The sequence below is a fragment of the Sarcophilus harrisii genome, chromosome 6 (genome assembly GCF_902635505.1).
Source record: "Sarcophilus harrisii chromosome 6, mSarHar1.11, whole genome shotgun sequence".
NCBI lineage: Eukaryota > Metazoa > Chordata > Mammalia > Dasyuromorphia > Dasyuridae > Sarcophilus > Sarcophilus harrisii.
In genome coordinates this window covers 133,002,996-133,019,522 of record NC_045431.1, presented here as the reverse complement: position 1 = coordinate 133,019,522, position 16,527 = coordinate 133,002,996, and the positions used below count along the sequence as shown (strand labels likewise).

The window sequence follows — 16,527 nt, the reverse complement described above, 5'->3', positions numbered from 1 at the left end:
TGTTATAGGTATAGTCAGCTACATTTTAGTCAGTGTTTAGATCAAGTAATCTTATGTTCTTCTTGTGGAGAAAATGAAATACAGACTTGATAATAATACAATTAAATGGATTCAAAACAAGTTGACTAGACTCAAAGAGAAAGGCATCAGTGATTCATGTCACCTAAGAGATCTCCTGTGAAGTTCTTGGAGATCTGGAAATGTGATGTGGCAATGAAAAAAGTTAGTATAATCTTGCCCTTCATGAAGAGAAGCACTCTTTCCAGGAATAAGAAAGTAATAATCTCCCTCTACTCTTTCCCTGGTCAAACCATGTCTAGACTATTGTGTTCAGTTCTGGGTACTCCAATTTAAATTAAATTAAATTAAATTGAATTAAATTAAAATTTATTTTTTATTTTCATTTATTTTTTTAAATTAAAAAATCAATGTTGATTTTTATATTGATAATCTCAAGGGTATCCAGATTAGAGTAACTAAAATGGTGAATAGTTTTTGAATTTGTGTCATATTGAGTATATATTGAAAGAACTGAGGAGGTTTAGACTAAAGAAGAAAGCCATAGAAAATATGATCATTGTCTTTATGTCTTCAAAGTTTATCATGTAAAAGAGGGGTTGCAGTTGCTTTGTGTGACCACAGAGAGTAAATGCAGTAGAAGTTGGCAGGACTTAACAGAGGAAAATTTAGACTTAAGGTCAGGAAAAACATCCCCCAAATTACAGCTGCCCCAAAGTGAAGAGGGCTGCTCTGAAAAAGTTTTCAAGCAGAAGCTGAATGACCATTTGTTAAGTATATTTAATGGGTGATCCTTAGGGATGGATTGAACTAGTTGACTACTGGCTTGGGGAAATAATGTATTCAGTTCTGGGTATCTGATTTTCAGAGGTTATAAATAAATTGGAGAATACCCAGAGTTAGGCAAACAGAATAAAGGCCTAAATACTGTTAGATAGCAGAATCTATTACAAATAGGACAGATTTAGCCTGGAGAAGAGGGAGCCATGGTAACAAGTATTTGAAGGAGGGTTTTCAAGTGGAAAAGGAAAGGATATGTGTTTTGCTTGGCCCCAGAGAGCAGAAACAGGAACCTTGGGTGGAAATTTTAGAGAAGCACAATTTTGATATAGAAATTTCCCCACGATGATAGTTGTCCCAAAGTAGAATGGGCTGTTCTAAGTGATGGTTTTTCTTCTGAGAAGAGGCCTTCTGATGAAGGTGAGATAACCTGCATTTAGTCGAAAGTAAGCTTCCTGAAAGCAATAGAGTGGTTGGAGTTTTTTCTTTGTATCCCCAAAGCAAAGTACCTGACATATACTAAGTGTTTCACGAACATTGTTGAACCAAATTACCAATTATGTTGTAAGGGGGATTCTTGTTCATGTCTATGTTATGAAAATTTTGAAGATCCCTGCCAAATCTCTTATACTGTGACTGTGAGAATCATTATTGAAACTTTCAGGTTTATAGAATAACATACATTATCTTATTTGATCATTATAAAAATGCTGGGAGTTTTTCTATTATTACCTCCATTTTACAGATGAGGAAACTTAGGTGTAGGGCATAGGGAAAATAAGAGATTTGCCCCCAAGGTCACCAATTGGTAAGTGCCTCAGGCAGGATTTCAACTCAAGTCTTCCTGATTCCAACTATGACACACAGTACAGTAACTCTGATGAGACCCATTTATTTTTAATATTAATTTATTTTATTAATTTATTAACTTATCTTCAATTCAAAGTTATTTTAAAGTAGATTCTTCAACTTTAGTCATCACAAATATTTGTAAAAATGGTTAAAGTTAAAATAAAATCGTTGACATTTCCATAATTAAAATTTTTGGAAAAAAATAATTTAAATAATCACAAAAATTCTTCTACTTAAGACTGAAGTGTCAGAAGCACAGTAGCAGTTGTTCCTGCTGTTAGGAAACAGAATGTTATAGGTTCTACATGTAATAAAAAACATATATTACATATAACTATGCACTTGGGAGACCAGATTTGATCTTCAATAAAACCTAAATGCATAGAATAGCAAGGGTGCCTTTCCAGCAGCAAGAACAGTGAAGTTTTACTATAATCATTTTGAGCATCTTTAATGTATCCTAGGAGCTTGGGACCATTTCCATGGCAATTACCCTTAGCTAGACTGACTGTGCTAAAGGGCATACACAAACAAAATCAATGCATTAAAAGTTCCTACATCAAAGTTTATATATTTTTAATCAAATAATGTTCCTGCTAGTTGTAGTTTAAGTGGTTACTTCTGCCATAGTGTGTTTAGAGGCAAAGGAGTTGAGTTCAAATCCTAGATCTAACTGATAACTACATATATAACCATGAGCACATCACTCCATCATTATAGACCTGAGTTTTCTCATCTGTAAAAATGAGGAAGTTGGACTGTTTGATCTCTGAGATCCTTTTAAGCCCAAATTCTGTATTAAACTATGATTTGAATTCTGACTTACGGGTCCATTCTTTAATCCCTGATACTGAGAAAGCTTGAATGTTTTGGGCAAGAATGGATCAAGCCAGTCAGTATCCACACTTAAATATGGAACCATTATTCTGAACCCCTGGGAACAGGAGAGAGATGAGGGGTTATCTAGAGTGGAGAAGATCAGAGACTGGTCAGAGTGGATCAATCCTGTGAGTAGTTCCAGCCTTGGTGAGATAGGAGGAAGCCAGTCTTTAAAAAATAAAAATTCAAAAGAAAATAAATTTTACAATATCCAAAGTAAGGAGGTTGCCTTTCAGCTCTAATTTGAAGTTCAGTAAGATAATAAGATTATATATTTAGGGTTGAAAGGACTTAGGGATCAACTTGGCCTGTCTGCCTTTTTTTTTCCCTTTTCTTCCAGATAAGGAGAATTTAAGTAATTTGCTTGAACTCAAACAAATAGGTAGCAAAAACAGAGCCATGATTTGAACCTAAGTCTTCTGATTCATGTCAAATAATCTTTTCACTATGTATGGTTGCTCTGATTCTATATACCACATGGGGGTCACCAATGCAATGATCCCTATATTTAGTATGTATAATGCATTGAAATGGAGTTGATGCACTGAGATCAGATCACTTAAGGCTAATTACCAATTGGACAATACTCTATTAGCATATACTTGGAGAAAGAATGGCCCTCCCCACTACTCTGTACAGGCTTGATTTGTTGGCTTATAGAGAGATTGGGTGAAGGATTTAGAGAGTGGAGTAGGATAGCAACGTGGGCAGGAAAAGAAAGAGGAGATTCCTGTGTCCGCTCTAGCTCTTCTGGCTTGAAAAAAGAATGAAGATTGCTTATCCTGACTCCGGCTGATTCTAAAGTATCTAGGGTGCTAACAGGGTCTTCACAAGTATGGATAAGGGGAAGAAAATTTAGGCTCAAGATTGTGACTCTCCTTAAAGATAAGTGACACCAAAGTGAATGTTGTATTGTCAGTTCTTGAGAACAACAATAATTTTTAGTTTCATTTATTGATCTAGAAGTCATCATAAAGCTGCTTGCATATAAGGCTTTTTTTTGTTTGTTGTCATGGCCTGTTTCTCAGTTCCCTTTCAGCTCTAGTTCTTAGCATCCTTTCATCTATAAAACTTTTGTCTTTGATTCAGCAATACCACTGCTAGGTTTGTATCTTAAAGAGGTCATAAATAAAGGAGAAGAATCTATATGTACAAAAATATTAATAGCAGCTCTTTTTGTGGTGGCAAAGAACTGGAATTTTTTTTTTAATTTAATAGCCTTTTATTTATAGGTTATATGCATGGGTAACTTTACAGCGTTAACAATTGCCAAATCTCTTGTTCCAATTTTTCACCTCTTACCCCCCACCCCCTCCCCCAGATGGCAGGATGACCAGTAGATGTTAAATACATTAAAATATAAATTAGATACACAATAAGTATACATGACCAAACCGTTATTTTGCTGTATAAAAAGAATCAGACTCTGAAATATTGTACAATTAGCTTGTGAAGGAAATCAAAAATGCAGGTGTGCATAAATATAGGGATTGGGAATTCAATGTAATGGTTTTTAGTCATCACCCAGAGTTCTTTCTCTGGGCGTAGCTGGTTCAAAAGAACTGGAAATTGAAGGGATGTCAATCAATTGGAGAACGGCTAAACAGGTTGTGGGAGATGAATGTCATGGAGTACTATTGTGCTGTAAGAAATGAAAAGAAATGTTCCAGAAAAACATGGAAAGACTTAACATGAACTGATGCTGATTGAAGTAAACGGAATCAGGAGATCATTGTGTGATGATCAGTTCTGATAGACTTAATCTCAGCAATACAACTATTGCAAGATAGATTTATGATGGAAAATGTTATCCATATGCAGACAAAGAAATATGGAATTTAAATGCAGATTGAAGCATACTCATTCCATTTTTTTCTTATGGTTTTTCCCTTTTGTTCTGATTTTTCTTTCAAAACATGACTAATATGGAAATGTATTTTAAATTATTATACATATTTAACCTATATCAGATTGCTTGCTATCTTGGGAAAGGTGTCAGTAAGGGAAGGAAGGAGAAAAAATTTGGAACTCAAAATCTTAAAAAAAGTGAATGTCGAAAACTATCTTTACATGTAATTGTACAAATAAAAAACTATTGAAAAAACTGATTTACATAAATTGCCATTAAGTGAAATGAGCAGAACTAGGAGAATATTGTGTACAATAACAACAAGATTATGTGATGTTCAACTACAGTAGACTTATTTATGCCAGGAATGTTCTCTCTCCTCTCCATCTCTTAGCTTTCCTGACCTTCTTCAGATTCAACTCAGAGCCAAACTTCTACAGAGGCTTTTCCTTGTTCCCCCAGCTAGTCACATCTTCTCCTCCAGTATTACCCCACATCAACTCTACAAATGTCTTGTATGTAGCCATCTACTCATTTGTTGTCTCTTCCATTAGATGCTAATCCCCTAAGGACTGTTTGAACTTTTGTAGCCCCAGCTTTTAACCTGGTGTCTGGCACACTGTAAGCTCTTTAAAAAGGTTTGATAACTGAGCGACATTTAGAACTGTAAGCTACCACTGATAATAACTCTTCCCCTCCTTAAAACCTTACAAAAATTAGAAGTTTTTCCAATCTTTTAAAAACCAAAACCTTGCAAAAAAGGATATGATTTTTTAAGCTTTCATATCTAGAGTTTCTTAGGTTGCTGTTTTTTTCTTTTAACTCACTACATATTATCCTAAATGGCTGAAAAAGTCAAAGAGTTTCCCAAAGGTAAATTAATTTCTTTTATTGAGTAGCCTAAACACAGAGAAAAACTGTAAAAAATAATGCAAAAAAATAGGTAAAGTTTGTATTTTGCACAACTGCTTCTCAGAAGAAAAAACTACTAGTGAATGAAAATGTATGTATAAAATTGTTAAAATGAAATTTATTGTCACTCAATTTCTGGGTTCTAGTTTAAAAGCCCCAGTGCAGAAATAGAATGATTTAAGATCTTCCTGTTCACCATAAGTGAAGCCTATAAGGATGTCCTTTGGCAGGATCTCCTGTGGCATTCTCCAACATACTAGAAGTTTTCTTTCTCACTCTTTACTCTGTTTTGGTAAATTTTAGGAATTTGTGTTTGGGTTTCACAGTAGAATTATATATGCATTCTTCTTTTAATCAGTATCTAAAATGTTATTGTTGGAATCCTAGTGTCAACTCAACTTGAAACAAGGTGAAAACTCAAGGGTGATGTCAGAATCCTGATGTTAACTCAATAGAATTGATACAGTGCTTATTGGTTCACACCTTAGAGCTGAATCCTTACAAGGTGATAAGTTGCTAATACTGATAGACAATAATGCTTGTGTTCACACCTTTAGAGAGCTCATAAGTATTTAAGTACTCAATGGAGTTCACATATTTGGGAGATTTCAGGTTTAATATGAGATATCTGAATTCACACCTCCCTTGAAGCTCTTAGGGCCAGAGAGCATGCTGGGAGATATCCCACAATCCCATTCTCTGAGAAGTAGCATAAATACAGCTCCAGTGAGCCACTTGAGAGAGTTACTTGGGAACATTCCCAGGAGTCGGAGAGGAGCACTCTGGGAGGAATCCTACAAGCCCTATCTTCGAGGCAAGAGAGGTTCATTTCATCTTTCCACCTTGGTGCTGGCTGGAGACTGAAGAAAGCAGAGGCAGAAGCCAAGGACAAAGCTGCAAGAGCTCTTGGAACCAAGCAGAGAGATAGGCCTCTGAACTAACCGGGCTATATTGAGGGACACAATAAAAGATCTGAACTTTTATCGCCTGGCTTTGTTTTGGAAAAAGAACACCAACATGTTATAGTGAGACAACCTGATGTGCATGATGGTTAGACAGCTGGCCTTGAAGTCAGGAAGAGCAGAGTTTAAGTCTCACCTCTGGCATATATATTGTCTGACCCTGAATAAATCTGTTAACCTATCGGTGCCCTTATCCAACCCTTTTTGGAATCTTTGTGTAGTAGCTATTTTCTTAAATCTCTAGAAACATACCTTAGCTTGCTTTTAGACAATATTTACATGATATCATTGTATATATTAAGGCAGAAGATATAAACATAGAGACACTCTTTAAGCATGATCTTCATTCATTTGTTCAGCTTATATTTTTGAGCACCTTTTATGTATATTAAAATTTAACTGTATTCTCCCCATTCAATCAGCCCCATGGTACCATTTTATATGGGAGTAGTTCTGGGAAGCATCATCTTTACTTCAGAATAGCTAATGATACCTAATGGTTCTATTCTAAAATGATTGTAGTATACAGTTGTACCACCTCTATAATTTTTTTTTTTTTTTAGTGAGGCAATTGGGGTTAAGTGACTTGCTCAGGGTCACACAGTTAGGAAGTGTTAGGTATCTGAGACCATATTTGACCTCAAGTCCTCCTGACTTCAGGCTGTGCTCTATCCACTGTGCCACCTAACTGCCCCCCCACCTCTAATTTCAAAGTGAAGTTAGTTGTACTAACAGTGTAGTACACATAGCGGGTTTGCTACTTTATTAGAAAATCAATGTAGTTATTTTAGATGGATATAAAGAATTTGGAAAAATAATGACTCAGATAAAATATATTATAGCAGTGAAATTTCTGGTTTTATAGTCTTGGGCCCTTTCATTTTGATAAATATAATAAGTTTGCTTTTTATTGATATTAATTTAAAGGGATTAGTGTATCTTACTTGTCTTCTTTTTAGTAGTTAAAAACCTGACTTCTTTTTGAAATGTGTCTCTTAAATTCTATTGTAATCACACACAACATACTTCTTTACCTTGTATGAGAAAAGTTTAAATGTGTGAAAATTTTAAGTATTTTATAGTTGAATTTTGATAATCCATTCCAAAAATACATAAATAAGGTATCTCGGTAAAGTTGTTGATTATATTATTTTTTTAATTAAAGCTTTTTATTTTCAAAATATATACATGGATAATTTTCGACATTCACTCCTACAAAACCCTGTGTTCTAATTTTTTTTCCCCTTCCTCTCCCACCCTCTCTTCTAGTCGGTAAGTGATCCAATATATGTTAATGTTATATGTTGTGTTCATATATGTTAAACAGTTCCTCTATGCATTTTTCCACAAATACCATGCTGCACAAGAAAAATCAGATCAAAAAGGGAAAAAAATAAGAAAGAAAACAAAATGCAAGCAAACAACAACAAAAGAGTGAAAATACTATGTTGTGGTCCATATTCAGTTCCCACTCTCCTCTCTTTGGGTATAGATGGCTTTCTTCATCACAAGACCATTGGAGCTGGTCTGAATCACCTCACTGTTAACAAAATTAGCTTTACTGTTAAAAAAAAAAAGTCAAGAAAGATCAGAACATAGTTTTTAACATTATAATCAGTTTAAGGCCAAATTGGTGACTGTTTATAAAATAATGAGGACATTTAACCAGCACTCTGTCCATTTCATTCACATTTGTAGTCTCTAAAATGAGGGAACTGGATTAGATGACCTCAAAGATTCTTTTGAGCTCCAACTTTATAATCCTATAATCCTACAGTCCTTCATGGTAGCACTTTGTGCATTTTCTATGGAAATTAAACCATCTTAATGGATAAGTATTTTAGACTTGATCACATAATCTCAAAGAGATAGTTACCTGTTTGAGGATGCCCATTTTATACATAATCTTCAAACATAGAAAATCAGATTGATGACTAGCTGAAGTTCACATATAAGAGCTCTAGAACTCCCTCTCCATGACTCCATAAAATCCATTAAAAATGCTAATTTTAATCTTTGTTAATGTACCATTCATTACAGTTTCTTTTTTTTTTTTAACTGGCACCTCTTTCTTCTGCCTATCTTATAAAATATTAATTCAAATGGCACATTTAAGACAGCTTTTCTCAACTGTTCACGCACAAAATCTACCAAATTAGTATGATTAAATCTGCATTAAAGTCATTTTGATGCAGTTAGTGGCAGTGCTGCAGAGAGTTGAGGTGTGAGAATCACCTTCTGGTCAGCATAGGTTCAACGTGAAAGAATTCGCTAACCCAAAATATTAGTGGCAAAAAGGAAGTTTATTAGCACTGAGAAGTCAGACTTTTTAGTGACAAGGTCCTGGCAGAGAAATCCTGGCAGAGAAATAAAGAGGGGTTATCGTTGAGAAGAGAATGTCTTCATAGCAAGCAGGAGTCCTGGCAGGCAGCTGTGCCAAGGAGAGAGAGGTTTCTTGACAAGGCATAGTCTTGCTTTGGGCCTGTGCAAATTATGAGTTTAAAATTGCCTTTTTTATAAGAGATCAATTGAATGAAATTCCTTCAATATTGTCACTGTCCCCAGGCCTAGATTTCCAGTTAAATGAGACCACTTAAATTTGAGCTAATTAAGAGTGGTCCTGCTGCTTGCCATCTGGGGGGGAGGGGGTAGAGGGAGGGAAGGGAAAAAATTGGAACAGAAGTGAGTGCAAGGGATAATGTTGTAAAAAATTACCCTGGCATGGGTTCTGTCAATAAAAAGTTATTTAATTTAAAAAAAAAAAAAGGAACTGGAAATTGAGTGGATGCCCATCAGTTGAGGAATGGCAGAATTCAAGATGGTATATAAATGTAGTGGAATATTATTGTTCTTTAAGAAATGATGAGCAGGCTGATTTCAGAAAAGCCTAGAAAGATCTACATGAACTAAAACTGAATGAAGCAAGCAGAACCAAGAGAATTTCTTACACAATAATAAGATTATGTGATGATCTATAATAGACTTGGTTCTTCTCAACAATGCAGTGATTCAAGGCAATTCCAATACATCTAGACTGGAAAGTGCCATCCTTATCCAGAGAAAGAACTATGGAAATTGAATATAGATTGAAGTATTGTTATTTTCTTTTTATTTTTTTCTTTTAACTTTTTTTTTTTGTTTTTTAATTTATTTTATTAAAAAAAATAAGAAAAATAGAAAAGGAATACAAAACAAAACAAAAGAGGACATTGTCATGTGCCCAGCAGAACATCAGAGAGGATACAGAATATATAACAAAAAATTATCAGTTCAAGAAAGTAAATATATTAGTAGAAGAAATTGTGTTCATGGGTGTCCATGATACCCCACATACACAAACATGCACATATATCTTTCCTATCCCTGATAACTTTTTGCTTTAATTCTGCTCCTTAACTTGACTTGCTTATTACTTAACCTCTCCCAACCATGGATCTCTCCCCTGTCTTTTTCCTTTGCCTTTTGCTTCCTTGTCTATCTATTTCCACCCCGATCCTCCTAGATTTTGGATGGTACTATCTCCTTCATGATATATATGTTGCTTTCCTTATTTAACTCATTCTGATGTGAGTTTTTCAGAATTACGAGCCCTCCTCCCCACTTTAATACCTTTGTATCTGTTCTTCTTTTGCACCTTATTTGTATAACATGATTACTATTTTACCTTAACTCTGCCCCAATCTTTCTTTTGAGCTAGACTGTAGTTGATGCCAATCTTAAATATATTTTCCATATAAAAAACATAAACAATTTGTCCATGTTGAGTTCCTTGAAACTGATCTTTGATATTGACTCTTATATGTCAACTTTTCTATCAAATTTGAGTTTGGTTGATAGAAAGTCCTGAAAATCTGCAAGTTTGTTGAATGTCCATTTTTTCTCATTCAATATTATAGATAATTTTACTGGACGATATTTTTGGCCACAGGCCTAAATTTTTTTGATTGCTGCCTTCCATGGTTCCAAGACCTGTGGTCTTTTATTGTAGACCCTGTTTTGCTCCAAGTCTTCTTGATTTTTCACCAATCTGTGTTTGTCCTGAGGAGCAAATTTGTTCTGTTTGTGGGGGAAATCTGGAGAGCTTGAAATTTAACAAGCTTTTCTGTCATATTCCTAGATTCTGCAGAGCATTGTATTTTCACTGTTTTCTTTCTCATGTTTTTTTCCCCATTTTGATTTGATTTTTCTTGCACAAAATGACAAATATGGAAATATGTTTAAAGGAATTATAATTATTTAATCTATATCAGATTATTTGCTCTCTTGGGGAGGGGAGAGGTAAGAGAGGGAGGGAGAAGAATTTGAAAGACAAAGTCTTACAAAAACAAATGTTGAAAAATATCTTTATATGTATTTGGAAAATAAAAGATTATTGAAAAAAAAATTTAAAGGTCTTTTGTCTAATCCTGGTCTGACAAAACCTAGTTATCTTTTACTATTCTTACGCAAAATTCCTTTACCAAGGAATGAGAAGGCTCTACAAAGCAGAGCAAACACAAAAAATGTTTCTAGCAAGCACCCTGACCTAGAGCCTGCTCAGCCAGCATGTCCTGTGCAAAACCAACTGTGTTCAGTTTATATTTTAAAGAATCCAGACTGAAATACAAATACTACAGTTAAAAGAAAATCTGAAACTTGATTTTAAAAAAAATCCTTCCACAGAAGCCAAGAGCATCTTAAAGAATCTTCTCAATGAGAGGACTATAGGAACTGAATGTGGAACACAATTTGTTGTATGAGGAAGGAGTAGAAGGGGGAGGGAGGGAGAAAAATATGGAACACAAGGTTTTGCAAAGGTGAATATTGAAAAGTATCTTTGCATGTAATTTGAAAAATAGAAAAAAACTATTATTAAAAAGAAAACTGTATGACCTTAGGCAAGTTACTTAACCCCAATTGCCTCAGCAAAAAAAAGGAAAAAAAAGATTCTTCTCAAACATAAATCATGCCATACTTCCCCCAAAATAGGGATTAAGAATAATGATGAGGTACAAGAGTGAACCCCAAAAATATAATGGAAGTTTGGGCCAGTGTCACAAGGTCTCAGAAGACTATTACAACCATAGCTTTGTGTGGGTCGGGTTGGGTACGAGACCTCCTTTGCAATCCAATTAACTAATCAGAGACATCTTCAGGTACAAAGAGAAAACATTTATTTAATCCCTGCAGGGAGAGGCCCAGACACACCTGGGAGCCATCCCAACTCTGCCATGTGCTCCTGGAACCTGACCTGCTTCTGGCTTGTCCAGGGTTTAAAAGCAAAAGACCTGAGCCTTCTCATTGGATAGACTAACAGCGTGTAACCATCCTTGACCGATGGTCACCAATGCTGGCTGCCTCCCACAGGTCATGTCACTTCCTGCAACTTCCTGCATCTCAGGTTCAAAGGCCATTCCTCCAGAGAGTAAATGACCTCCCCAAGGTCTCAGTTCTAGAAATAAGGAACATGTGACTCAGTACTGAGAAATTCTTCTTTCAATCAGTCCCATTCAGCTTTAACCTCCCCCCACCCCCCACCCCCAGGAAAACTGAGCTTGAGAATGTAAAATGACTCAGCAGTCCCAAACCCCTTTTGTACCCTGGTCTTCTTCTCCTGCATGACATTTGCAGGGGAAATCTTTTTTTTTTAAGCTTTTTATTTACAGGTTATATGCATGGGTAATTTTACAACATTGACAATTGCCAAACCTCTTGTTCCAATTTTTCCCCTCCTTCCCCCTCCCCCTTCCCCAGATGGCAGGATGACCAATACATGTTAAAAATATTAGAATATAAATTAAATACAAAATATGTATACATGCCCAAACCATTATCTTGAAACAGAGGAAATCTTATGCAAAACTTCTGTCTCCCTGCCCAGGTCTTTTATGTATTCCCTTAAACAGTTGCAAATATGTCAGATAAGGAAGCAAACTAACCTGTTTGGTAATTTCTGTCAAACTCTATAAAAAGCCCTATGTCTTTTTGTTGGGCGCCTGGCTTTGGATGCGAATCCCACGGGCCAGTTAACTTCAGTAAATTCTCCAATTAAAAATTAATATTTCTCAACGCATCTCTAAATATCTTGGCACAACAAGATCATCTCCAAATCAAGGGACAAAGATTTTGCCAGAATAACTATTTCTTTCTTTCTTTATTTATTTTTTTGGACAGGTCACTAAACTGGTAAATGAGAGAAATGTTATAGATACCATTTACTTCTATTTTAGCAAAGTGTTATTTCAGGCCATTTTTTATGGAAAAGATGGATCTACAGGCTAAAGGATAGGCTAAATGCAATTAAAATGAGCCAGCTGAATGGGTTTAAATGGCTGAAAATCACAGTATTAATGCTTTTGATGTCAACTTGAAGAAGGTCTTCAGTAGAGGGTCCCAAGCATCTATGCTAGGCATTATGTTCTAAAACAATTTTAATAAATTCTTTGAATAAAGGAATAGGAAACATGCTTTTCAAATTTTTGAGAAGTGAGAAAGAGCTATATTGCCACTTTGACAAATACTAGGGAGGGAAAGTCATTTAATTTTTCAGTGCCCCAGTCAACTGAGCCTAGAAGCTGCAGAGCAAAAGTTGAGCTGCTTTGGTAAGGAGATTTTCTTCTGTAGGAGTTGTCTACACCAGTGAAATCACAGCCCATTCCCCTTTTTGCTGCTTCTCCGCACAAAATTTAATTGGGTTCAAAAAGTTAATCTGACAGGTACAAGATGAGGAAACATTGGTGGGGCAATAATATGAAAAAGACCTGGAAAGTTTGTTGAACTTGTTGCAAACTCATTATGAGTTGGTATAATATGGTAGATAAAGAATTTCTATGACAATGGATAGCATTCTGAGGCTTGGGTTCCAGGAATAAAGAGGCTCTCTGGACTTTGCCTTTTGAAGTATTAGAATCATCCCTGGATATTGTCAATGTTATTTCTAAAAGATAAGCCAGAAGATCCTTAGAAGGATAAAAAACATGAACTTCAGGCCAAATGACATATGGTTGAAGGAATTAGAGATGTTTTAATTTAGAGAAGAAAAGATCTATGGGAGGACATGGTAGCTGTCTTTAAGTATTTAAAAGACTGTCACCTGGACCCCAGAGAAGTTGTAAAGAGGTAAATTTAGGTTTCATGTCAGGGAAATTTCAATTAGGGGCATCCATAAGTGAAATACACTGCCTTAGAAGGTATTAGGTTCCCTCTTCCTAGAATATTCTATATAGAGATCTGATGGCTACTTTTTAGATATGTTGTAGAAAGGATTCATTTTCAGATGCAAGTTAAAAGAGAATCCTGACTTGGCTCTTTTTAACAATGAGGTGATTCAAAGCAATTCCAACAGACTTGTGATGGAAAATGTCATCTACATTCAGAGAGAGAATTGTGGAGACTGAATGTGGCTCAAAGCATAGTATTTTCACTTGTTGTTGGTTTGCTTTTTTTTCTCGTGCCTTTTTTTTTCCACTTCTGATCTGATTTTTCTTGAGCATCATGACAAATATCTAAATATGTTTAGAAGAATTGCATATGTTTAACCTATATTGGATTGCTTGTTGTCTTGGGGAGGGAGGAAGGAGAAAAAGAGGGAGAAAAATTTGGAACACAAGGTTATACAAAGGTAAATGTTGAAAATTATCTGCATGTGATAAAGTATGAGAACTGAGGGTAAGGTATCCCCTCTGTTCGATGTCACAAATTCTTTGCCAAAGAATTCACAAACCCGAAGTTTATGGCAAAAGAGGATTTATTTACACTGACAGCTTTCTTAGCGGACAGATTCTTGATTTGGCAAAGATGGATTTACACTGAGAAGAAAGTATATTCATAAGTGGGCTAAATCCAGAAGGGCATTTAGCAAAGATGAGTTGACAAACCCTTGGTTATATTGAGTTAGTCTTGACCTGGGGCTGGGGAGCAATTTGAGCAACTTAATAGAGGATGTTGACTATGCCCCATGCTGAGATTTCTAATTGAATGAGGTTACTTATCTTGGGAGTTGTCTGGAAAGGTGTGCCCCTCCCAGGGGCTGGGAGGGTTTGAGAGTCCGGAGTATCCTTCTCCCCAAAGGGGACACAGTTTACATCACATGTATTTGGAAAATAAAATACTATTAAAAATGATGATTTTTTAAAAATTAGTACTTGGAATCTTACAAAAATGAACGCTGAAAATTATCTGTATATGTAATTAGAAAAAAAATAAAATATTATTAAGTAGGAAAAAAAATAAAAGAGAATCCTGAAGAGGTCCTCTCCAACTTTGGAATTATCTGAGTTTTAGCCTGTCAGTTGGGGAGTTCCTTAAGATCTAAGACTTTTTGCCTTTTTTTGTATCCCCAAGTGCTAACATAGTATCTGGAACATAAATGCTTAATAATTGTTTATTTACTGACTAATTCACAACCATTGCTCTGGTCCCTTACAAGACATTATGTATCTTTCTCTTTCTCTTGTTGTAATTAATTCCTTTCTACTGAAGTCATTAGCTCATAGCCAATGATGAATTTAAAAAAAAAATTAGAAATAGATTCAAAATCTGATTTACAAATTGGTTGTCATTTAATTTCTTTGTTTTTTAAGTAAGATTTTCTTTTTTTAATCACAAACTTAAATTTAAGCAAATTGTAAACAGTTTCCTATACAGACTCTATGGTTTTGAGGGGTTTTTTTTTTAATGTATAATAAATTGACTATAATAACAAAACCTTCCTGCTTATCTCTTCCCGTTTTCTGAACTCCCTTCTACTCTTGTTTTTCCTGTAGAGATCGTTTAATTTTCTCTCTCCATAGTTCATTGACTGCTTATATTTAGTCACCATTGTCTTAGAATATGTCACTTAATTGTGTAAGATTCTATTTTTGCCTTCTCCCTTTACAATGTCCAGTGACTGCATTCTTTCTCTTTTGTCATTTCCAGGCAAGATGTCCACTGAACGTGCTTTGCGAAAGCAGCAACAATTAAACAACCTGGTTGCTATGGTGACAAATATTGTCAAACCTAGTGACATAATTGTGGATTTTTGCAGTGGTGGGGTAATGGATCTTTTCTATTTACCTTCCTTTTTCTCCCCCCATTTTTGTTTACTGTTTAAGCATAATCCTAAATGTGCAATTACACTGGATCCAAGATAATATTGACAGTCACAGGCAGGCAGAAGGACCACAATTTAGAGAACCAGTTCATAGCTGCTCCTCCAAAAAGCTATGGGAACACAGCCAAGACAAAAGTAGATAAACAGATAGCTAAATCATTTGGTAAGCTCTTACTATGTGCCAGGTGCTATACTGAATGCTGGAAATTACATAAAAATCCTCAGTCTCTAACAGCTTACATTCTAATCAAACAAGACTTACATAAAATGGTGTTGGAAAGGGGAAGGAGACTCCTACAAAAGAATGGTGAGGATACTGCAAAAACTAGTCTGGAGGCCTGACTCTTTTTTTTTTTTTTTTTTTTTTTTTTTTAATTTCTTAGCTTTTTATTTACAAGTTATATATATGGGTAATTTTACAACATTGACAATTGCCAAACCTTTTGTTCCAATTTTTCCCCTCCTTCCCCCCACCCCCTCCCCAGGATGGCATAATGACCATTAGATGTTAAATATATTAGAGTATAAATTAGATACACAATAAGTATACATGACCAGTTATTTTGCTGTACAAAAAGAATCGGACTCTGAAATATTGTACAATTAGCCTATGAAGGAAATCCAAAATGCAGGTGGGCAAAAATATAGGGATTGGGAATTCAATTTAATGATTCTTAGTCATCTCCCATAGTTCTTTCGCTGGGCGTAGCTGGTTCAGTTCATTACTGTGGAGGCTTGATTCCTAACAAGAAAAGGCAAAAGTCTCACCTTTCAGAGCCAAGTGGAATCAAGAGTGAATTCTGATCTATTTCTAGAATGGTTAAAAGGAAGATGTCAAAAGAGTAAGGCCATAGAAAGAAAGGCCATGTGTAAAAAAATAAAAACAAGCACTAGCCAACTTGGAAGAGCTACCAGAACTACCTCTATGATACAGCTTTTCTCTTGCCACTAAATCTACTCACATAACTGGTCTTTGTTTCCCCAAGACTGGTGGGGAGAAAGCTAGAGAACCCAAGGTTCATCCCTGTAGAGATAAAAAGTGCCATCCAATCTAGTGCCCTCGTTTTACAGATAAGAAAACTAAGGTTTAGAAAGATTGAGTGATTTGGCCAGGGCCAGAGAGCTAGTGAGTTTCTTAGGTAGGATTTGTTGAAAAGGTGAGGAGCTGCCTTCTATTAATATAAGGGAGCAAGCAATCTGCA

At 35.4% G+C, this 16,527-nt stretch overlaps 1 protein-coding gene across 1 annotated transcript in view; it reads left to right on the top strand.

The window, feature by feature from the left end:
• Nucleotides 1-16,527, top strand: part of GSTCD (glutathione S-transferase C-terminal domain containing) — a 165,162-nt gene that overhangs the window by 107,074 nt on the left and 41,561 nt on the right. Inside the window, exon 6 of the mRNA XM_031942356.1 lies at nucleotides 15,151-15,266. Within this exon, the coding sequence (XP_031798216.1) occupies nucleotides 15,151-15,266 (116 nt within the window). The remainder of the gene's footprint in view (nucleotides 1-15,150; nucleotides 15,267-16,527) is intronic.